General features: G+C 46.4%; 1 protein-coding gene across 1 annotated transcript in view; it reads left to right on the top strand.

Annotated features, from left to right (window-relative positions):
* Positions 1-24,608, top strand: part of LOC144498638 (voltage-dependent L-type calcium channel subunit alpha-1C-like) — a 1,025,631-nt gene that overhangs the window by 701,651 nt on the left and 299,372 nt on the right. The window contains exons 21-24 of the mRNA XM_078220060.1: positions 2,675-2,734; positions 9,370-9,476; positions 13,988-14,075; positions 15,996-16,103. Coding sequence (XP_078076186.1) covers positions 2,675-2,734; positions 9,370-9,476; positions 13,988-14,075; positions 15,996-16,103 — 363 coding nt within the window. The remainder of the gene's footprint in view (positions 1-2,674; positions 2,735-9,369; positions 9,477-13,987; positions 14,076-15,995; positions 16,104-24,608) is intronic.

Raw genomic sequence — 24,608 nt, 5'->3', positions numbered from 1 at the left:
TTAAAAACTACAATGAAAGAAGACTCCATTTGTGCAGGATCTTATATGAGATAGGAATCTTAAAGTGGTTAGCAGACATTCAGTGCTGACATCTCATCTGCTGGTAATATGTGGCATCCATGTAGACTTTGACCTTAGACTGCCTGATGCCCCGATGTGAGTGTGAGCATCAGATCATTCATCCTTTTCCTGGATGGCAGATTGGATCTTTTTGGTTAGCCAGAGGAACTGACCTCCCAGTCAGGCTCCTCCCAGGCCAGCATGGTCAGATATGGACCACCTGCTTCTATCCCTCAGAAAGAGGATTTCCCATCTTTCCTGTATAGCCTGGAGGAGAATCCCCAGAGACATCTCTGAACTGTGGTGCAAAGGGTTTGTTTCTTTTCAGGGCCACTGCTTTACTTGCCACAACAACACCTGGCCAGCAGTGAGTGAATTTCTGTCTGGGGGGCCATTTAAATATGGTATCAGGACCTTCAACCCCATGAGGTAACCACAGGGCAGGCAAATCACTGCCTGCCTTGCAACAAGATTTAACGAACACCTCGCTGAAATGCTGATGTGGCACAAAACCAGTCCCATCTTCCAATGAAAGTTATGACTTTCCTGCCTGCCACTGCCCTTAGGGCACGATCTTATGAAACAAATTCTAAGTGCTGAACGAATGGGAAAATGGGAGAGAATTGCGCTGTTTTTTTGGTGAGCTGAAAGTTCACCATCAGGGATGAGGCGAAGCCAGACTTTACCAGGGAAGTCAGCTGCTGAGCTCTTGGGCAGCCATTGTGCAGGTGTCTCCATTTCCCAGTGCCCCATGGACATTGCCCTCCTCCTGCCGCCACTGACTGCCCCCTGTACTGGTCTACCACCACTGATCGCCCCTGTCTGCAAAGTTCCCCTACCCCCACCAATCGGCAATCTTGCAGATTTCCCTTCCTTTCAGCCCGATCGCCATCCCTACAGAGTTCCCTCTCTCCCTCCCACCCAATCACCATCCCAGCAGAGTACAGTTTCCTCCCTCCCCGATCGCCACCCTGACTATATGCAGAGTTCCCTCCCTCCCACTTTTGCAGAGCCTCCCTTCCTTCCCCCGTGTCATTGCTCCTGTTCCACTCTGGCTCCACCACCAGTCAGGCCCCACCCACACCCTTGGCACTGCCCCTGGCACATTTATGATGCCCGGTGAGCACTGTCTGGGTGCCTGATGGGCACTGTCAGGATGTGGAGATGCCGGCATTGCACTGGGGTAAGCACAGTAAGAAGTCTCACAACACCAGGTTAAAGTCCAACAGGTTTATTTGGTAGCACAAGCCACAGGCTTTCAGAGTGCTGCTCCTTCATCACTTGATGAAGGAGCAGCATTCTGAAAGCTTGTGGCTTGTGCTAGCAAATCAACCTGTTGGACTTTAACCTGGTATTGTGAGACTTCTTACTGTACTGTCAGGATGCCAGGCAGGAAGTGCCAGAGTGCCAGGTGGGCACTTCCAGGCTGGCACTGCCCCATGGACACTGCCCGGCCCTGACCCTGACCACCCAGGAGCTTCAGTGACCTCCAGTTCCCCCCCAGCAAGCCGTTATGTCTGGTCTCCCATTGGTGGGAAACTCGACCTGCGAGCAGCTAAGTTCAAGTGAGCCCGGACGATAGCATCTGGGACTGGCTAATAACATTAAAATTATATCATTAATATTTAAATTGGTTTGGCACTCCTTTTGGGTGCAAAGCCAATTTCGCTGTCAAAACAGGGCCAGTACAGTTGGGGGAGACAAGAAACCAGGCTTGTTTCTCGTTTTGCGCCTCTCACCCAATCGTACCACCTCTTCTCACCAAACAACAGGTGAGACAAGGTGGTAAGATTGTGCCCTCAGTTTGCAGAATTGAAAAATCTGCATAAAAGCCATTAAGCCCTCACCCTTCACACCCCTTCACCCTCAAAATACTCCCCATACCCAATCCAAGCCACTTTATGCCCACCACCCACCCCATGTCCTCATGTCTCCTCAGCCAGGTTCTGCCCTTTCAACCACTCCATATGCCCCCTCATACCCCTATGACAAGCTTTGCCCTTCCACCAATGCATACATAATGAAGCTTGGCTGAGAACCCAAACATCTATTTGAATAACAGGAACACCTGTGCCCCAGAGGAAACATTGTTTGATTGACTGCCCTGGCTCTCTTACTTTATTGACTTCCAGTCAATTTCACAGCGTTTGTTGGTGTAACTCAAGTGGTTTCAAGTGTTTGCAGTTTTTGAAAATTGAAAGGGCCTGGATGATTGACACTTGTATTAGTTTGCTGTACAGGTTTTGTTCATAGGAGAAATTGATCAACAGATTATATTTTTCCAACGCTTTTTGTTCACAAAAAACACTTTGCACTTTGGCATTCATTGGTTCTTGAAATTGTACAGTGGATCAACGGGCATGGAACTAACTGCCAGAGCCTTGCATGAAGGCATGTAATCCTCGACATGGTGTAAGTAAATACCCCTTATATTATTAATAGTAACTAACAGCAAATTGCCTGACTCACCATGAGCAATGCCACAGCAGATCTGATAGAATTTCTTTTTGTTTTAAATCCTCAATTGATGTTTCAATTTTTTAAAATTCTGGTTGCTTACAAAATTGCATTTACAAAGTTGGACTAAATTTAATTCTAAATTCTTCTTTTACAGGTCCTTACCTATGCAGATTATGTCTTCACTAGCATCTTTACTGTCGAAATTATACTAAAGGTAATGGCACATCAATAATCTTCATGTCATTTTGTGAATTTGCATTTGTTAATGATCTATTATTACAAAAAATACTTAAACAATTTTGCATGGATATTTTAAGGGAGAAAAATTGTTTGAAATTGAAAACTGGCTTGGCAATAGAAGGCAGAAGGAGCAAGGATAAAAGTGTTGTTGAAGCTGGGGAGTGACTATTGGAATTATGACTAGTGCAATTCTGCAACAATCCATTTCCTATCCCCTGCTATCCACACTATCCATTAATAGCTTGTTGGATTGAGCCACTTATAAGGTATTATCCAGTGACACATGAAGGGAGATAAACATCATTCAAGATTATACCCAAACCATTTTACATGTGCCCCCAGTCGGCAAGATTACTTGCCAGCATGTAAGCAGAAAATGGAAAATTTCATGCAGTGCCTACTGATTATGGAATACATTTCAGTGATCAGGTGGATACTAGCTGCGGAATCTTCTGGCCATCTACGCCAGCATGATTTTCTGGTCCCGCTGTAGTGAATGGAGATTTGGCTGAGTGCCAAATTCACCGTCCTCACTTGGCAATGGAGTGTGAATGGCTGGTAGGATTGCACCCTTGGTGTTCGTACTCAAGTGCCATCTGGCACAAATCAGAGCCTGGAACAGGCAAGACAGCAAAGAGATAAGATGTACACCAAATTTACATCTCCTGGATTTGTAGTGAAATATTTCTGGCCGCACCATGAAGAAATGGCATTTGAATGCCTCAAAAAGGACGAGAATTCCCCTGTTTTTTATAAAGCAAGGATTACATTCAACAATTTTATCTATGCCCTATAACTACACAGCTTATATCTTAAAGTGGTGAGATAGGAACCCAAGCACCTTTTCAAGGACCAGGAGCCAAATACTTTCATGAGTTAATGATTGCATTTCCTGAATGCAGTGACTTAGATTACTCAGCCCTGCTGATAATTGAGATACCATGAACTGGTAATTAACAAAGGTAAAAAAGAAAAATGATTTAGATGTGATTATAAATTATTCAATGAAAACATTTGACTTCAGGTATATTTGACTGTAAATCAAAACAGGTTATCCCAATTTTGAACAAAGTTAAAACCAGATATGGAATAATATTTCAGACATGATGTCAAATGAACAACATTGTAGTGGAGAGTGGTTCAAAGAGGACTGATAAAGATGATTTTGGAATTTAAATGTATCGGGTCAATGGAAAGGAATAATGGGAAGAGTGCGTATGATTGGCTACCACTTGTTTGGTGTCCCTGTCAAACCGAATTTTATTCCTATAAAGTTCAATTTCTTTACATTTGAGAAAAGACAATTAACTGGTTAAAAAAAAGTTGAGCACACTTTCTCAGAGCAGCTAAGAATGTGTAATAAACACAGCTGTATAGCTGCAGTAGTACTTTACATTTAGATATCTTGTGATGAAATGCAGCATCATGTCAGCCATTTTGGTCACTTTTTCCACTTGCAAACTAAATATAATGATTTGTGTGACTGAACTCCTAAATTGTTCTTTTCATATTCATAATGAAGCCTTAGCCTCAAAATCTAGGCCGCGATTCTCCCATTCTGCTGCGCTAATTTTTTAGCGCAACGATCCGGGAGAGTCCTCGGTGGCTGATTTGCGGGGTTTGTGCGAGCGTTCATGCCCCGCTTGTGTCTCCCAGTGCCGGAACTTGGCGGGGAGACGCACAGACCATGTAAATGGTCATTTCAATTTCATTTGCATCTGATTAATGGGCCTGTCACTGAAGTCTCCACTTGTGTCTCCCACCCCGCAGGGTATTTCACTCCAGAGGGGATTACACTAGCTCCCCACTAATGGGGAACTAGTTGTCTGACTCTGCTGGAGTGAAGGGGGGACAATCGGGGCCCCCCAGAGGGTCGGGCAGGAGGTGCCCGCTGGTCATTGGCACCTTGGCATTTCCCATTGGGCATGGGGCAGTGCCAAGGGGGCAAGGCATCTGGGAGCAAGGCCTAGGGGTGGAGCTTGATAGGGTGTAGCCTGATGGGGGCGTGGTCTTGGGGCAATCAGTGGGGGTGGGGGTCGGGGGTCTCGGAGCCACTCTGCAGTCGGGGAAGTAGGGAGGCCAGTGATCGAGGCAGGATGGGGAGTGGTCAGCCTGCTGGGCGGGGGTCAGACAGTGGGGGCAGGAGTCAGCAATGCTGGATAGGGGTCGGCACTGCGAGGGGGGGTGGTAACTGTCGGGGGGAGAACGGTAGCACAGGGGGCTGGAGATCAGGGCGGGCTTGGAGTGGGGCGCTGTTCAGTGCTGGGCCTGGGAATGATCGGGGGCCACTAATTGGGCCATGGGGGCGTGGAGAGCCGTCATTGCAGAGGTCACAGGGTTCGCCAGTGATTGAGCTGGCCAGCAATCGGGAGGCCGACAGTGCAGGGCCACTGCGCATATGCCGATCTCGGCACTGACAGATCAGCACATTACAGTGGCCTGCTCAGCACGCTGATTTGAGTCTCTCCAGTGAGAATAGCCGCACCCCCTGAAATTTAATTATATTGACACTGGTGGCCTCTGTAGTGCACAGAGTGTGGGAGATTCTTGTCTGAACTCCCACTGAAAAAAACCATGTGAATTACTCCAGTTTTCACGCGAATTCAACACTTATAATTCTTGGGGGAAAATTCAGCCTCTAATTTTAAAATACACATTGAATCAAAAATAATTGTAGATTGGTTACATCAGAAAAGTTTTTCAACCTCTCGCATCCATGCTGGCTATCTGTAGGAGCTATTTATCTATCGTCACTACTTTGCCTTTTCTCCCTATCTACTCTATCTAGCTTATTCATCTGACTTAAAATATGTTTTACAATACAAATTATAACATTTGGTCCCAAGCCCAAAATTACTGTCTTTTCCAGGACTGGAACACTGAAATCTGATATTTCTATACTTAGGGCCGTATTTTACCATTTTAATTCTAAGTGCTGAGCAGACTTGAAACTGCGAGTGTGTCAAATCCAACTTTTAGACCCATTCTTCGACGTCCCCATATGCACTCCGCCTGCAAAAATATCAGTGATTCTGAATCGCACTGCAGAAGCTTGTGGGTGGGGCTTATCACGTCCAAAACACTGCTGCTCCGATCGGAGCCTTCAACGGTGCATGTGCAGTAAAAAAATAGAAAAACACTCACCTGCCACATTGCTCCCTGGCTGGATAATGCCTCCCCACAGACATTGCCCCACCCCCACAACATTACTGTCCCCCTTGTCCCCACCCCCCTCGCTACCCAGACCAAATCATGGCCCCCTGCCTCCCCTTCCCCCCCCCCATCGATCGCACATAGAGTGGCAGCGGACCCCTCCTTCCCCCTCACTGATCGCACGCAGAGTGGAAACGGACCACCCGCCCCCCCAACAGAGAGCGATCTGACCCGCCTTCCTCCCCTCCACCAGAGAGCGATCTGACTCGCCTCCTTCCCCCCCACCAGAGAGCCATCTGACCTGCCTCCCTCCCCCCTACCAGAGAGCCATCTGACCCGACTCCCTCCCCCCCACCAGAGAGCCATCTAGTCCACCTCCTTCCCCCGCAACCAGAGAGCCATCTTCCCCCCCAACCAGACTGCGTCCCTTCCCCACCAGCGCCCACCACCACGGATCTGAGTCAGGAATCTCTGTGGACAAATGTTTGGTAAATTTGTCATGTGTATACAATAACAGAAAAAAATGGGATTGTCATCTGTAATGCAATATAATGTTAAGTGCAAACAACATCATCAAAACCTAAGGTTCATTTTTAACCCTCAGGAAACACATAGGGGACGATTCTCCCAAAAATGCTGAATTGGCAGGAAAACTATTCTAAATTCCAATTGTTCTGACAGTTCAGCTTCTCCCCTGAATCTCCACACTCTGTGCACTGAAGAGGTCCCAGTCATGAATATTATTAAAAGCCCAGGGGGGCGGGGCCTATTCGCGCCAGAGTTTGACAGTTCTGGAGCTCTGCGCATGTGCAATGGCCCCAAACTGTCAAACTCCCATTTGCTGGCCAGCTCAATCGCTGGCCACCCCGGGACCCCCACAGTGCTGCCCCTCCAGCCCCCCCCCCCCCCCCCCCCATGGCCCGATCGTGGCCCCCACAACAATTCCCGGGCCAGCCCTGACCCCCCCGCCCCGGAGCACCCCGATGTCCAGGCCCCATCCCCCAGCAGTGGCAATCCCCCCATCCCCTCACCCTGGCAGACCCCCCCCCCCCAGGTCAGAGCCCCAGTAGGCAGCCCCCTCCCCGGCAGACCAGCCTCCCCTCCCCCCGCAGCCCGCCTCAATCGCTGCCCTTCCTCCATCCCAGACCGATCCCAATGCAGAGTGGCAGTGGGCCTCCCCACCCCCACCAATCACACCTAGGCCCCACCCACAATAGGCCTCACCCCCTTGCCAATGCCTGATGCCCGGTGGGTAGCGCCAAAGTGCCCCCTGGGCATGGGGAGCTAGTCTGAACCCCACCGGAATGAAGTACTCTTGGTGGGGCGGGAGATTCAATCGGGACCTGAAAGATCCCATAATTAACAAATATCCATATTTAGAATATATTAAAAGCAGATTTAAATTACTTACCTGCCTTCCTGCCGGTTTCCAGCATGGTCTGGCCGGCGACTGTTTGCCGGCTCTGGGAGATGCGCATGTGTATCTGGCGCATGTGCAAATCCCCGTTCAAGGCTGCAGACTCGAGTCTCCCGGCCGGACCCGCCAGAAAAGTGGCGGGCCACAATGGGAGAATCGCGGCCACAGTTTCCAAGCACTAATTTTTATGGAGACCAATGTTTCTTGGTCTACGTAAAACTGTCTGCGTGGAGTTTGCACAACTTCCCGTTTCTGTGTGGGTTTCCTCCAGATGCTCCAGTTTCCTTCCATAGTCCAAAGACGTGCGGAATATGTTGATTGGCCATGCTAAAGTGCCCTTTAGCATCAAGGGGACTAACAGAGTAAATATGTGGGGGCTATGGAGATAGGGCCTGGGTGGAATTGATGTTGGGTGATGGCTCAATGGGCCGGATGGCCTCCTTCTGCATTGTTGAGATTCTATGGGTCGATTCTCCCATCACAACCCACTAGTTTTTTGGTGCGTTGGGTTGGGAGATGCATGTGTCGACCATTTCGCGGGATTCGAGGCATGCATTCCCAAAGCATGTGCCTCTCCCATCACCAAAGAGCAGGCACAGTCGAGGCCATGCTGGAAACCGGCGACAAGACCAGTTAAGTGATTTTAACCTGTTTCTATTGTAATTTAAATGTCATTATCGGGCCTGAGACAGAATTCTCCAGGCCCGATAGCACCTCCCATCCCGCCAGGGGTATTTCACTCCAGCGTGGTTTAGAGTAGTTCCCCACATTCGGGGAACTAGCGGGAGACCCCACTGGAGTGAAGAGGGGGCAATCAGGGCCCCCCCAGGGGTCGGGTGGTGGGGGGTGATGACCTCTGGGCATGGGCACCCTGGCAGTGCCAGCCTAAGCTCCAGCACTGCCCAAGGGGCAAAGGGCCCATGCCCAGGTGGCACCTTGGCACTGCCCATCAGGCATCGGGCAGTGCCAAGGAGGTGGGCCTATTGTGGGCGGAGCCTAGGGGTGATCAGTTGAGGTGGGGGGTCCTTCTGCCATTCTGCATTGGGGTTGGTCGGGGCCGGAGGGAGGCCAGTGATCGGGGCGGGCTTGTGGGGGGTCTGCCTCCCAGGGGAGGTCTGCCACCCGTGGGGGGTGGTCTGCCGGGGTGGGGGTGATCTTCCGGGGTGAGGATGGGTCTGCTGGGTTGGGAGGGAGATCATCACTGCTGGGGTGGGGGCTGGAGATCGGGGCACTCCGGGAAGATGGAGAGGTCAGGGCTGGCCCGGGAATGGTTGCGGAGGCCGCAATTGGGCCGTGGTTGTGTTGCGGGGGCAGCACTGCGAGGGTCCAGAGCTGGCCAGCGATTGAGTGGGAGAAATGGGAGAAAAAACAATCATGAATTGCACCATTTCCCCCGTCAATTCAGCACTTAGAATTTTTTTGGGAGAATCGGGCCCTATGATTCTTAATTCTTCAAATGCAAGTGTCATGCAGCTGCCCAAACTAAACCAATTTCTCAGCCTATCAGTCCTAAAAGGTAAAAAAAAGTTTGGTTTAAATGAGGAGACAGCCAGCAGTATAAAAAATATTATATGCCATGCAGTACCAGATATATGAAGAAAGTACAGATGTAACATTTAAAAATTGAATCAAAAGTACGTAGATGTGGGAGAATCAGGGATTTGAGGAAAAGTCATTGTGATAATGATTTATTCAATGGCCTTTTCTCGTTGAAGTAATACCATGCCATGACTTTAATAAACCAAGGGAAAGTCACTGTGCTTCTGTCTTAGTGTGTGGTGGGAATCCTTTGATTCATAGGCTGGAATCTTACCGGCCCGCCACGGGTTTCGGAGCAGGCAAGGGGCAGACACTGAGAAGGTCCGTTGACCTCGGGTGGGATTTTACAGTTTCAGGGTGAGTGAGGCCATAAAAACCCATAATCTCTTTAAATATATATAACATGAACCTGTGCTTTTACAATGTTCAAAAAATTTGATTTAATTACATTTGATTAGAAAAGTATCTTTGTGGTCACATCTTTGTGTTGCTTTTTACAGATGACTGCCTACGGGGCATTCATTCACAAAGGCTCCTTCTGCAGAAATTATTTCAACATACTTGACCTGGTTGTGGTTAGCGTTTCTCTCATCTCTTTTGGAATGGAGTGAGTTATAAACATGTCTTCATTTTGATTTATTTTACTCTTTGAACATGTTCATGTTGTGCCAGTGTAATTTACCATATAAATTGGGTTTAGAAATATTGGCCGTGATTTTTCTGGCTCACCCCGCCCATCGATCGCACCTGATTTCTCGGCTCTCGCGGTCATACCGGCACCGGATTTCTGATGCAGTCAGCCTCTCACCCATTTCCAGCAAGAGGCTGAATAAATTATTTAAATGTACTTAAATTATGTTTTGCATGCTCAATTGTCCGGGCTGACTTGCCTTTATGGCCTCACTGGGAGAGGTTCTGTCCAGCGAGGAAAACACCTGCTCCTCATGAACAGAAAACAGTTGTGTTGCCCTCGCCAGTAGAACAGAGGTCATTGAGGGCCCTCAGGAAGGTCAAGGGCAAGGGGACACCCTTGGACAATGCCAGCTTGGCAGTGCCAGCCTGGCACCTTGGCACGGCCACCAGGATGAGGCCTATGGGGGAGGGGCCTGGAGAGGCGGGGCCTAGAGATGCTGGGCCTGGGGGTGTGCGGCCTGTAGGGGGCAGGGCGGGGTCTACTGGGGGCCTGGAGGGTGCAGGGCCAGCTTGGGGTGGCCCGATTGGGGGGCGGGCGCTGCCACTCTGTGATCAGAGGTAGGTGGAGCACTATGCATTTTGCCTGCGATCGATGGAGGGGGGCACAATCGGTCTGGGTAGCGGGGGAAGGTGGTGGGGGCTATATTTCCGGGCATTGGGGAGCCTGTGATCAGCCATGGGTCCTCGCGATTGCAGCGGGGGAGCTGTATTGAGGCTGGCTGCAACCGCAGTGGTTTGACAACTCTCTCTCTCTCTCTGTATCAGGCCTCTGCTGTTGGAATTGTGCATATGCAGCCACAGAGGTCTGCACATGCGCAATAGCTCCCTTTGCTGCCTGACCAGGCTGGCTGGTGAATTCAGCCCCGCCCATTGCCTGTAGTAGCTAGAAGTAGTCAGTCCATTTTTTCAAGCACTATGTGCATAAGATTAGGAGTAAGAACTCACCCAAAAACAGATCTGCAATTCTCCCATTTTCACGTTAACTGGACACTTAGAATTTTTCTCGTAAAATTTCGCCCATTAAGTTGGTTGGGTTGGTTGTAAATTCATGACGATCTCACACTACCTTGCTTTACATTTGTTCTATTGTGTAATGGTTCAGGCTCAATTTCAAAATATCAGAAAAGAAAAAAGCAAAGCAGCCTCATAGTGACCTCATCAAAATCTTGGGTGATATCCCATACACTCATCATGTTAAAACAACTAAGATTAGTTGAATTGGTTTTTGGGAGGGTTTGGAAGGGACATAGTCAAATATTAAACGTGCAATTAAAATCTATTCTGAAAAGAATTCAAAGATTCAAACATGTTGGCAACTGAGTAGTATTAAAAGACCGTAACTTTTCAAATGAACTGGGTACAAATTTAGAATTGTGAAATCAATCTGCTTTTAACAGTGCGTTTTCAATTTTATATTTATATAAAGGTAAAGTCTGCTCTCCCCTTTGAGGGAGAGAACTGACTGGTGGTAATTTACCCTGAGGATCATCACACCTCAGGCAAGGAGCAAGGTTGAGAAGGCGGACCTTCATGCATAACCTCTGCCTGTGCAGGAATTGAATCTGTTTTGTTGGCTTCGCTCTGCATCATTAACCAACTGTCCAGCCAGCTGAGCTAAACACTTCTATACACAAACGATGGTAGATGGTTAGAACCCTATCATGCCAATGATGATTGATACTTGATCAATTGTTCTTCTAAAATTTACAAGATTTTTGTTATTGGAAAGTATTAAGGGATTGGTGCAAAGGCAGATAAGTGGAGTTAGTGCATAGATCAGGCATGATCTTATTGAGTGACAGAACAAGCTCCAAGAACTAAATAGCCTACTCCTGTTCATATGTTCCTATCTGAAGCTTGATATCATTTCATGACAGTTTCTCCCCTTGAACTTCTTGAATTCAACGTTGAAATAAATGTAGCAGTCCGAATGGTCTGCTTGATTCAAAATTCAGAATCAAACAGTAACCAAATGGTTCTCTGCAGAAACAACCTCTAAATGACATAATTTGTCATGTTGATGCAGGATTATGTATTGTTGAAGCTGATATTTGCCAAACTATGGAAGATGAAATTTATGTTTCAGTGAATTAGTGATCTGCTAGCATTAAATGAAACATCACAAACATATTCATGAGTAATGTATCAGAAGTTCTGAGAGAAACATATTTTTGTAAGGAGCTGAAGGAAATCAGTATTAGTGGAGAAATGGTTTTGGGGAAATTGATGGGATTGAAGGTGGATAAATATCCAGGGCCTGATGATCTGCATCTCAGAGTAATACTTAAGGGAGTGGCTCTGGAAATAGTAGATCCATTGATGGTCATTTTCCAAAATTCTGTGGACTCTGGATTGGTGCCGACAGATTGGAGGGTAGCTAATGTAGGCCTGCTATTCAAAACAGGAGGTAGAGAGAAAACGGGGAACTATAGACCAGTGAGATTAACGTCAGTTATGGGGAAGCTGCTAGAGTCTATTAGCAAGGATTTCATAGCTCAGCATTTGGAAAGCAGGGGGTATAACCAGACAAAGTCAACATGGATTTACAAAGGGGAAGTCATGCTTGACAAATCTATTGGAATTCTTTATAACTAGTGGAGTTGACCAAGGAAACTGGTGGATGTGGTTTATTTACACTTTCAGAAGGCTTTTGACAAGGTCTCACATTGCAAACTACTATGTAAAATTAAAATGCATGGGATTGTAGATAATGTCTTGGGATGGATAGAAAGCTGGTTAGCATTAGGGAGCAAAGAGTTGGCATAAATGGATCTTTTTCTGATTGGCAGGCAGTGACTAGTGGGGCCACAGGGATCTGTGCTAGGACCCCAACTGTTCACATTATGTATTAATGATTTGGAAGCGGGAACTAAATGTGTTATCTTCAAATTTGCAGATGATACAAAGTTGGGTGAGCTGTGAAAAGAATGCAGAAATGCTTCGGCATGATTTGGACAGGCTGAGCGAGTGAGCGTATGCATGACAGGTGCAAGTAATGTGGATAAATGTGAGGTTATCCACTTTGGTAGCAAAAATAGGAAGGCAGATTATTATTTGAATAGGTGTAAATTGAGAGAGATGGGTACTCAGCGAGACCTTCGTATCCTCATGTATCTGCCACTGAAAGTAAGTGCGCAGGCACAGCAGGCAGTAAAGAAGGCAAATAGTATGCTGGCCTTCATAGCAAGAGGGATTTGAATATAAGAATAGGGATGTTTTACTGCAATTGTACAGGGTGTTGGTGAGGCCACACCTGGAGTATTGTGTTCAGTTTTGGTGTCCTTATCTGAGGAAGGGTGTCCGTGCTATAGAGAGTGCAGCCAATGTTTACCAGGCTAATTCCTGGGATGGCAGGTCTGTCATATGAAGAGAGACTAAATTGCGTTAGATTGTATTCATTGGAGTTTAGAAGAGTGAGAGGGGATTTCATAGAAACTTATAAAATTCTAACAGGATTACACAGGGTAGATTCAGATACAGTGTTCAAGATGGTGAGGGAGTCCAGAACTAGGGGTCAAAGTTTGAGGATAAAGGGAAACCTTTTAGGTCTGAGGTGAGGAGAAATTTCTTCACCCAGAGGGTGGTGAATGTGTGGAACTCACGACCACAGAACGTAGTTGAGGCCAAAACATTGTGTAATTTCAAGAAGAAATATATCTCTTTGGGCTAAAGAGATGTGGGGGAAAGGCAGGATGAGGATCTTGAATTTGATGATAAGCCATGATCAAAAGAAATGGTGGTGCAGGCTCGAAGGGCCAAATGGCCTACTCCTGCTTCTATTTTCTATGTTTCTATGTCATTTTCAGGAATTATAGGGGCAATTTTAACTTCACCTGCTTGGCATAATGGGGAAATTGAGCTCTAAATATTACCCATAGGACCTACCCACCGAGGTCCTGCTTACTTCACACAGGTTCTGACTTAAACCTCTGAACAGATTGGAAGGATACCCACTGAGAAACGGCATGGTCTTTCTTTGAATATGCACATCACTTTCTGATGGCATCATGGGGACCCAACTCCTATTTTAACGCAAAGCCTGCTCAAAGCAGCTTTATGGTTTTCCCATCAGGCCAATCTAGTGGGAGGAGTGGGGACCTTTCATTATGGTGTCAGGAACAGCAAAACCACAAGGTCTTCCTGAACCTCTTCTTGTCTGATTGGCATACGGCCACTCCTTTTATCATGGGATGATTTTTTTTGATCCCTGGTAGCAACATCCTGCTATCCATCATTCCACTCTTACCATTTCTGCCTGAAACTGTCACTTTCTGCTTTCTGCTTGTTTCAGGTGGGGATCTGACTGAAACTATGCAGATGAGGACCAGGAGTTTAAAGTTCTCACTGCCCCACCCCAATTGATATTGGTATCAATCAATAAACGAGAGCCTTACCCCATGATAAATACAGTTTCTCTCTTTACAGCTCCAGTGCAATAGCAGTAGTAAAGATTCTCAGAGTGCTGCGAGTGTTGAGACCTTTACGAGCCATTAATAGAGCAAAGGGATTAAAGGTAATTGATCTCTGCATAAAATTAATGCCGAATGAATTTGAGTACAGTTGTGTGAATATACATAATCTGTGACGGTGCCAGAACACACTTACTTTCTTTCTAATAATGCCTCCAAGAGTTTCTCCCACACTCTAGAACTGGACAGAGGTTTTTGGAAAGTCCTGGAATATATGAGGAAATTGATAGCACAGAGGTGCCAGAGGAGGAAACCCACACAGATACGGGGAGAACATGCAAACTCCACACAGACAGTGACCCAAGCCGGGAATCGAACCCAGGTCTGTGGCGCTGTGAGGCAGCAGTGCTAACCACTGTGCCACCGTGCCGCCCCAATGTATAGGGAATATCGACATAATTTTGCTTGGATCGCCCAGTAAGTGGCCTGGGATGACTTGCTGTCAGTTAAGACTTCAAGTGGGCTCTTGAAGCTGGAGGTCCAATAGAAGGCCATCATGCACATAAGGAGCTGCAGCCTGCCATTGCATGTAAGATCATGTAAGAAGAGAGAGGACACCTCCATTTTGAGGCATCTTCATAGCACATTTCAAACATTTAAAGTAAAAATGACCACAACAGCTGAACCACCATCATGATAGGGGAGGGCCTCCATAGGGCAGCCTGTGGCCACGAGTGTAACCAAGTAGGCAGAGAGGACATCAAAGTAATGGGTTTCTATTTGAGTTTCTTTCCCTTTGGCAACCTGAGATCACATGAATGCTTCTTAGAACTGAAGTGTTTACCGGGAATTCTATTTATGCCCTTTCAAGAATTGTCTGTTCCACTTTATGTTAAAGGTACATTTTAAAACATAATCATCTTGCAAATAGAACATATAGAACGTAGAACATAGAACAGTACAGCACAGTACAGGCCCTTCGGCCCTCGATGTTGTGCCGAGCCTTGTCTGAAACCAAGATCAAGCTATCCCACTCCCTATCATTCTGGTGTGCTCCATGTGCCTATCCAATAACTGCTTGAAAGTTCCTAAAGTGTCAGACTCCACTATCACAGCAGGCAGTCCATTCCACACCCCAACCACTCTCTGAGTAAAGAACCTACCTCGGTCATCCCTCCTATATCTCCCACCATGAACCTTATAGTTATGCCCCCTAGTAACAGCTACATCCACCCGAGGAAATAGTCTCTGAACGTCCACTCTATCTATCCCCCTCATCATCTTATAAACCTCTATTAAGTTGCCTCTCAACCTCCTCCACTCTAAAGAGAAAAGCCCCAGCTCCCTCAACCTTTCCTCATAAGACCTACCCTCCAAACCAGGCAGCATCCTGGTAAATCTCCTTTGCACTCTCTCCAAAGCTTCCACATCCTTCTTATAGTGAGGTGACCAGAACTGCACATAATATTCCAAATGTGGTCTCACCAAGGTCCTGTACAGTTGCAGCATAACCCCACGGCTCTTAAACTCAAACCCCCTGTTAATAAACCCTAACACACTATAGGCCTTCTTCATGGCTCTATCCACCTGAGTGGCAACTTTCAGAGATCTGTGGATATGAACCCCAAGATCTCTCTATTCCTCCACATTCCTCAGAACCCTTCCGTTGACCCTGTAATCCGCATTCAAATTTGTCCTACCAAAATGAATCACCTCGCACTTATCAGGATTAAACTCCATCTGCCATTTTTCGGCCCAGCTCTGCATCCTATCAATGTCTCAATGCAAAGTTGTGCATTCATGACAACAGGCAATGAATATTGGTCTTGCCAGTGAAACTCGCATCCCATGAGTGAATAGAAAAAAGTTACATTTAAATCACAGCATGATCTTTATCCTTTGATCAACGGTAATCCATTTCAATTTATCTTTTAAAAATACTTGCTGGTTCTGATTTTAAGTTTTAGCAAATTGCATTTATGTTATTGAAAATAATGAAACAGTCACATTTGTTACCTTTTCAGCACGTTGTTCAGTGTGTGTTTGTGGCCCTGAGAACCATCGGTAATATTGTGATAGTGACCACATTACTACAGTTCATGTTTGCCTGTATTGGTGTACAGCTCTTCAAGGTAAGATTGAATTAGTATTTATTTATTTTGTAAATTAAATCAGTAAATTGTTACTTCCTACCCATCCCCCATTTGTTTCCCTTGCATTCAAAGTCCATGCCCCATTTTCATCCAGAAAAAGGGCATGTAGCTCTCCAACTACACAACCAAGTTTTTTCTTTAGATTCTCTGACACTCAGTGCATAGAGAATCTGGGGGCGTAGTTTGCGTCATCACTCTGGTGGGCCAGGGCCTGATAGAGCCAGCAACACATTTGAAAGAAACTCCCCCACGCCGCCACCCCTCAAAGACATGGGGGACCCACCACAAGCATTGGGGCAATCCCCACCTTCCCACAAACATCAGGGCAGCCCCCGCACCACTCAGACATCACCCAGTCCATCCTCCACCACTCAGGCAGCAAGGCACTTCGCCAACACGCAGGCATTGAGGCACCACCCCATGCCACTCAGGCATCAAAGCCCTCCTAAACCACACATAACGAGACCCCCTCCCCCCTCCACCATGTTGGTCCATCCAGGCTGGCACTGTCAGGCGTGTTCCTCTCCCCTTGGGGCAATAGTGAACTTTGCGCCCTGACAGGTTCCCCTTGACTTCTTCACGTTTTTCTAAAACTGCTGTGAGCTTCGCCGCTGTGACATCACGATAATGAGGTATGAATGTTCAGTGAGGGGGGGACATTTGTCCTATAATCAGATTGCCCTACAATCAGATTTAAATTTATCAAAATGTCTTGAAAAGTAAGGGAACCTTGTTACGTCACAGGCGAGGGACACGGAAAATCAGGAAATGTGGTTTCACTGATGAGAATCTCGTTTTCCCACTCTCACGAGATTTTGGGCCTGCATCGCCATCACGCTGACGTCTAATCTGACTCAAAGTCGTCCTCATCTTGTCTGCTAAACCTTATATCCTGTTGTCAATCTTCTTGTTACAGCTTGTTTCAACTGTTTTTCTCATTTTTATTTGACTATGCTCAGATTTATAATGTAAACCTGTCACTCTATATTGTCCTGAAGTTCTCTAGCTTTCCTACCTTGTATCCCAAACTGCTCAAATGCTTTCTATAGAATGCTAATCTATCTTATTTTTTAAAGTAACATAAGTTTCTAATGTCCAACGTAAGAATTTGGACAAAAGCTCAAAATAAAAATACAAATCAGAATAACATGATTAAATATACCCATTACATTTTCTTTTGTATCTTTGCATGCCTTTATTAGAAACATAGGAAAAGGAGTAGGCCATTTATCCCCATGAGTCTCTTCAGTCATTCAGTGAGATCATGGCTGATCTGCAACCTAACACCATAGACCTAACTTTACCTCATATCCCTTAAAACCTGTGAATAATAAATATCTATCAATCTCAGATTTAAAATTTACAACTGACCTAGCATCGACTACTATTTCTGAAAAAGAGTTCCAAAATCTATCACCTTTGCGTGTAGAAGTGTTTCCTAACTAAACTCCTGAAAGGCATGAGAATGCTGGAAAAACGTCATAGCTCTAGCAGCATCAGAAGGGAGAAAACAGAATTATTGGGGGCAATCTTACCAAATAAATTCTAAGTACTGAATGAGCAAGAAAACGAGCGTTCATTTTTTGGGCAAGTTTTTAAAAAAAAGCAATGTTATGTCACTCCATCGAAAAAAAGTGCCAAGATGCGTTTCTCGACATTAGGGGAGAGGTCGAAGCCTAATGTCGCCAGTGAAGCCAGCTGCTGAGCTCTAGAGGCACCATTGCAGAGACACCCCAATCTCCCAGTGTGCTGTGTACACACAGTACGCACAGTGTACTGGGAGATCTCCTGTCACGCCACTCTACGCCTACCCCTCCCACAGACTTCAGGACCCGTTGCTGATCACTCCCTGTGCTGGGTTCCTCCCCCGGCCATCACCACCCTTCACCCTTCCCCCCCCACCCCTCAATGCTGATCACCGCCCCGGCCATTGCCCCCCCTCCCCCCCCCCCCCAGTTTTGCCATCCCAACCAATCAACTCCTCACCCACCATCGTTCCCTGATCACCGCCCCGGATGTCAACCCCTCCAACCCCCGATTGCTGCCCCGGCCGATCACTCCCTGCTCCACCTGCATAGCATTCCCTCCGCCCCGCCAACAGAGCGCCAGGAGGGCACTACAGGGTGCCAGGCTGGTACTGACAAAGATGCAGTGCTCGGCCCTGCCCCCAATCACCCAAGGGGCTTCAGTGGGCTTCATTCCCACCAGTGAGGCCATCATGACTGATCCCCATTGGTGGGGACCATATGTGATCGCTGCTATTAAGGACCTTGACCGGTGAGCAGGTAAGGACAAGTGAAGCCAGCTGATAGTGTCATGCACTCACGAATGACATGTAAATGATGTCATAAGTATTTAAATTGGCTTTACGTTCTTTATGGGTGCAAAGCTGATTTTCTTGGCAAATCTGTGCCATTAACATCGCAAGAGGCATAAAACTGGGTGCGTTCCTGATTTTCCGCTTCTTGTCCCATCTTACCGGCTCACAATGCCAATCAACCGGCAGGATGAGGCAGTAAGATCGCCCCCAGTGTTTTGGATCTGTATAACTACTTTAGAGCTGAAGAGAGGAAGACATATGTTGGATTAAATGCTAGATAAGAGGGGTCGAATAGTTGGAATAATGTAAATGTCAGTGATTAGTGGCAGACAGAAGAGATTGCAACAAAGATGTAGCAAAACCTAAGAACAAGTGACAGGTGGGGGAGGGGGAGGGAGTGTTTTTGCATTTGGACAAAAATGTTTGGGGTATATTAAGAAAAAGATTAAGACGGAGTAGAAAGTTGTCCGAAGTCGCTGAATTCAAGTTGAGTCCCGAGGCCTGTAATATGCCTAATCGAAAGATCAGGTGCAGCTCCTCCAGTCTGCATTGGGCTTTAACGGAACATTGCATCAGGCCATGGACAGACATGTGGCATGAAAGCAAGATGCTGAGTTGAAATGGAAAGCAATGGAAAGTTTGGGGTCATACTTTGGGTTAAGCAAAGGTGTTCTGTAAAGCAGTCATCCAGTCTACATGTAGACTCCAAATATATTGGAGATCGCTTGCGAGCAGTAATCAAGTAAATGAAATTGAAGGAGGTGCAAATGAAATGTTTCTTCATCTGAAAGGATTGCTTGGAACTTTGAATGATGAGGAAGGAGGAAGTAAGGAGACAGATGTTGTGTCTTCTGCATGCGATTGCAAGGGAAATTACTGTGGGATGGGGATGAGAGGTTTGGCGTGATGGACGAGTGGACCAAGATGTAAATTGTCAATGTAGTTTCCTCTACATTGAGGAGACTAAACACAGAACGGGGGGTGACCATTTTGTGGAACACCTTCACTCAGCCCTCAAGCATGACCTTAACCTTTTTGTTGCTTGCCACTTCAACTCAGCATCTTGCTCTCATGCCCACATATCACCAATGAAGCCCAAGACAAACTGGAGACGGAGCATCACATCTTCAAATTAGGAGTCAGGACACAACATTGATTTTAACAACTTTAGACTATGACCTTTCTCCTCCATCTTAACTTTTTAAAATATATCCCAAATATTTTTTGTCCCAATACAAAACTCACACCCCCTCCCCCACTGGGCTACCTGTCATTTGTTGTTGTGTTTTTCTACATCTCTACAATCTCTCCCAGCAGCCACTAACCACTGACTTTCTGCTTAGTTCTAGCTGTTTCACCCCCTCTTATGCAGTGTATAATTCAACACATTTCTCCCTCTTTTCAGTTCTGAAGAAGTCACACAGACTCAAAATATTGCCTATTTTTTCTCCCTACAAATGCTGTCAGACCTGCTGAGTTTTTCCAGCATTCTGTGTTCTTGGTTCAGATTCTAGCATCCACAGTATTTTGCTTTTATTTATCCTGAAAGGCTTGGCCTGGCTCTAATTTCTAGGCTACCTCCCCCTGTCCTACTTTCTCCAATCAGCAGGAAAACCTTTTTTTCACTACACCACCAGTTTCCATTAGTATCTTGAAACCTATTATCAAATCGTCTCTTAATCTTCTAATTTCCAGGGAATATGAGCCCAGTTTGCATAATATTTTCTCATAATTTAATCATTGGTGTCCAGATATCATTCTAGTAAATTTCCTTCCAAGTGCACTCCTTCCAAGGTCAATATATTCTTCCTAAGGTATAATGCCAAGAAGTGAACATACTCCAGGGATGGTCTAACCAGGGCTGGAATTCTCCAACCTCGCCTGCGGCTGAGACTCTCTGGTCCCACTAGTGTGAATGGATATTTGGCTGAGTGCCAAATTCTCTGATCTCGCTGGTAGTGGTGGTGGGAATGAGATTGGAGAATCCAGGCCCAGGGATTTGTTTCTAATTAAGTTCTAACTCTTTCACAAAATCTTTGACTTTGATTTGATATAGTTATTCAGAATTGTGATGCTAAGAGTTCAATTTGGATTATGTAATGTGATCATACACAGTACCTAATTTAGCAGGATGTCATCAGAATCATTCAGAATTGATTGAATTTTGTTCTTCAACTTGTAGCAGTTTCTACTCAATTGTTTTTCAAAATTATTTGAAGATTAAGGAAACTATATTTTTAATTTACTGAAATAATTTAGAGTATTTCTTTTAACAGTGTTCATGTGTGCATGAGAAAGAGTTTCAGAAAGGTTTTATTGATTACACACTGGTAGCTTTTGCTTTGCATTTTATGAACTTAATGAAGTGCACTGAGCTGAGATATTGGGGTTGAAGTTCAAATTGCTTTCCGGATGTAAAATTGGTGTTTTAGATTGGATATTCATTATAAAAAAGTTTATTTTCCATTGATTGTCTGCGTTTAAGAAAGGGTTGTTGCAAATCAGAGCTGTAGACAAATTAGCCCACACTAACAAGCTGCTGGACAGTTTGGAGACTGATGTAAGACACTATGGATATGCTGTTCCTCAAAACAAAATCTTCAGGCACATTTTGGTTGCCATAGTTCTGAAACCATGAGCAGCCTTCTTTTCTGCATCCTCTGGTAAAATTCTATGTCTTCTTTTATTATTGGTTTCCTCATGCTCTATGAATGTCCTGGTGCAACATCTTCTGAGATATACTGAAAGTTTGTACGAGTGAAAACGCAAATGATTATGAGGTGTGATCAGAATTTGTGGCAGATGACCATGTGCAGGCTGTTGGTCCAGGAACTCATGGATGGTATCACCACTTCATTATTAACCTCCTTAGGTTTGTTAACTTCTTAGTCTATGGGGGAGCAAATTCCTCTTTCCTCCTCCTCTTCTATCGTCATTAAGGTTATTATCATCATCATCTTCCTGCTATTGTTCATCCTGCACCTGATTGTTGCAAAGGTGGATTGCTAGACAGGAGTGTACAGGCTAAGAATTCAGCATTATACCTTTTGGATTGTGGAAACAAAAAAAGATGGAAGTTGCGACATTGTCATGCTTCAAAAGGATGCTGTAGTGACCATATGTATGCAGTTTAACCTGGTATTAGCTCTATGGTCCTACCATCACTTTTTCTCACAGCTAGAGCACAATGTCAAACCAGGATCATATCACTTCCTTCTTACAATGGGTCAGCTCTTTAATGTCAGGAATTTCCCACATTAGTCCTCTGCCTCTTGCAGAAGTTTTGCACAACTCCCCATAAAACAAAGTTTGGTTAACTTTTAATACAATCACATAGAAATCGATAACTATTAAAAAGAAATTGGAACTTCCAGTTAATAATTGAAAGAATACCATGTCAAGATTTTACATTTTAATGCATTTACTTTAACAAGTGACTAAAAAAAACTATTAACTAAACACTATCTTTGTTGGCAACTTATACTTTAAATCTCAGAATGGAACATCCACCTTTTTATTCCTAGCCCAGATGAAAAACACACTTCACAGATATACCATACACTGCCCGTTATGTAGACATTATGGGGCGATTCTCCCACTGCGACCCATAAATGTTCTGGTGGGTCTGGTCAGGAGATGCACGCGTCAGCCATTTCGCGGGATTCTCGCATGCGTTCCCGACGTATGTGCGTCTCCCAGAGCCAGAGAACAGGTGCAATCGGGACCGCACTGGAAACCGGCGGGAAGAGAAATAAGTGATTTTAATTTGTTTTAAATGTATTTTTAATCTATTTTAAATGTCATTGTCAGGCCCAGCATCTCCCTCCCCGGCAGGAGTATTTCACTCCAACGGGGTTTAGAGGAGCTCCCCACGTTCGGGGAGCTAGCAAGAGGCCCCGCCAGAGTGAAGGAGGGGCAATCGGGGCACCCCAGGGGGTCAGGTGGTGAGGGTAGTGCCCCTGTACATGGACACCCTGGCAGTGCCAACCTGTGCCCACTGACACTGCCCAGCAAGCATCGGGCAGTACCAAGGGGATGGGGTCTTTTGTAGGTGGAGTCTAGAGGCGATCGGTGGGTGTGGGGGGTCCCGCTGCCACTCTGCATGGGATCGGTCTGGGCTGGAGGGAGACCAGCGATTGGGGCAGGCTAGGAGGGGGGGGTGCTCGGTCGGGGCGGGGGGGGGGATCAATGGGGGTGGGGGGGGCAACATTGTGGGGGTCCCGGGCTGGCCAGCAATTGAGCTGGCCAGCAAACGGGGAGATTAACAGATTGGAGCCACTGTGCATGCGAAAGTCCCGGAGCTGTCAGCCTCTGCTCCCCCCGGGTTTTTAATGATATTCATGATTGGGACCTCTGCATTGCACAGAGTGGGGAGATTCGGGTCTGAAGTTGCACTGAAAAAACAGATCTAGAACAGTTTTCTCGCCAATTCAGCACTTTTGGGAGAATCTGTCCCTGAATTTCCCCATAACCAATCCAAAGTAATTCTTAGTTCCCAAGTGCGTATTCCTGTCCTTTTTTTTTCAGCCTGGTAACTTGCAATCTTAGAACTGTCTTTCCCAGTGACGTTTTCTTTTCCTGGAGACTCTCCCTCTAACCCAAGATTGGCAATGCTACCAGCCTCATTTTAACTTTTCAGAAATAAAGTTGAGTATAGTCCCTGGAGGAGAGGGATATGGCCAAGCAGTGGCCTAGCAATGTCCCCTGACACTGTCCCTTGGCATAGGTTGGTACTACCAAGTTGGCACCATGCTCATGCCAACATGGTAGTACCAACATGTGCTAGGGGGCGGCACCCAGTGGGAGCCTCATGGGAGAGTGTGTGGGATACATTTATATGTGTTGGTGGGCTGGAGTGGACGGGGGAGCAGGGGCTGCTGCGATAGCCGTTTGGGGGATGTGTTGGGTGACAGCTCCGACTGTAGGTGAGGGAACGAGAAGGGGCCGATGATCACTGTGGGGGGGCAATAACCGATGATCGCAGGAGATCGGAGTCAATGCCAACTCTGATGGGGGAAGGGGCGGGGATTGGAATTGAATGCTGGTTCCAATCGGGGGCTGGGGGGGTGAGAGTGTGTTGGGGCGGAGCCCCTGAGACCTTCAATGACGGGTTGGGTGGTGGTTATTGCTCTTCTGATCGGGGCACCTATAAACATGGGGCACCAATCTCAGTGTAGTTGGGCTTTGCCGGAGTGTTGAGAATGCTACCACCAGCCCTGCCCCCCGCCTCCCCTCTGCATAATGGCGTCAAACACACCTCCTTGATTTTGTTTTGGCAGAGTGTCATAAATTCTGGAGAGAAAACCGACCTCTTTCTCTCGAGAGAAACACACCTAATTCTTTTCATTGGAAACAACATTTTTTAGTAAGATTTCACCTTATAACTCTACGTTTATAATTGTTTCCTCTGCATCCTTCCTTATAGTAATGTGAATGACATGGGCCTTGTATCTAGGTAAAAATGCAAATTAACTATTCTTGAGAGAGCCCAACTCTCCATCTTGGAACCAAATGCACACATTAAATTGCAACTGTTTACAACCTGACTTCTCTGGGACATTAGAGACTCAACAGTCTGTACTGGCAACACCAATTCCCTGTTAAGCAGTCTATACCTTCTTTGATCTCTGACAATCAAATCATACAGCCTTACTATTAGACAGACTTCGGAAAAATTCACATGCCTTTTTTCATTTTACCTTAAATTTAAAGATACAGGGCCGGATTTTACCATTTCAAGACCAAGTGCCGGGTGCGGGCGCCAAATAGATCCGAGCAGTTCGGAAAAAACCTGACAGAACGTGCCCGGGAGCGAAAAAAAAAGCAGAGAGCGGAGAGAGCCTCTCTGCCGTTCGTCCTCTGGTCGCGGGGGGGGGAGTGGAAGGGAGGGGCTGTGATGTATCATCTCATGGGGGGGGCGGGGAGAGAGGGGGTGTGACTCATCCTCTGGCTGCAGACACAGCGGAACCCCACGACCACATGGGATGATACATCACACCCCCTCTCCCCCCACCATGGGATGATACATCACACCCCCTCTCTCCCCCCCCCCCCACCCCCCCCGGGGATGATAAGTCACATCCCCTTTCCCCCCCCAGGGGATGATAAGTCATACCCCCTCCCCTCCTCCCACCCCTCCAAGAGGGCGATGTGGGCCCGCCCCT

Source organism: Mustelus asterias, chromosome 9 (assembly GCF_964213995.1).
Source record: "Mustelus asterias chromosome 9, sMusAst1.hap1.1, whole genome shotgun sequence".
Classification (NCBI taxonomy): domain Eukaryota; kingdom Metazoa; phylum Chordata; class Chondrichthyes; order Carcharhiniformes; family Triakidae; genus Mustelus; species Mustelus asterias.
This window is presented reverse-complemented; position numbering and strand designations above follow the sequence as displayed.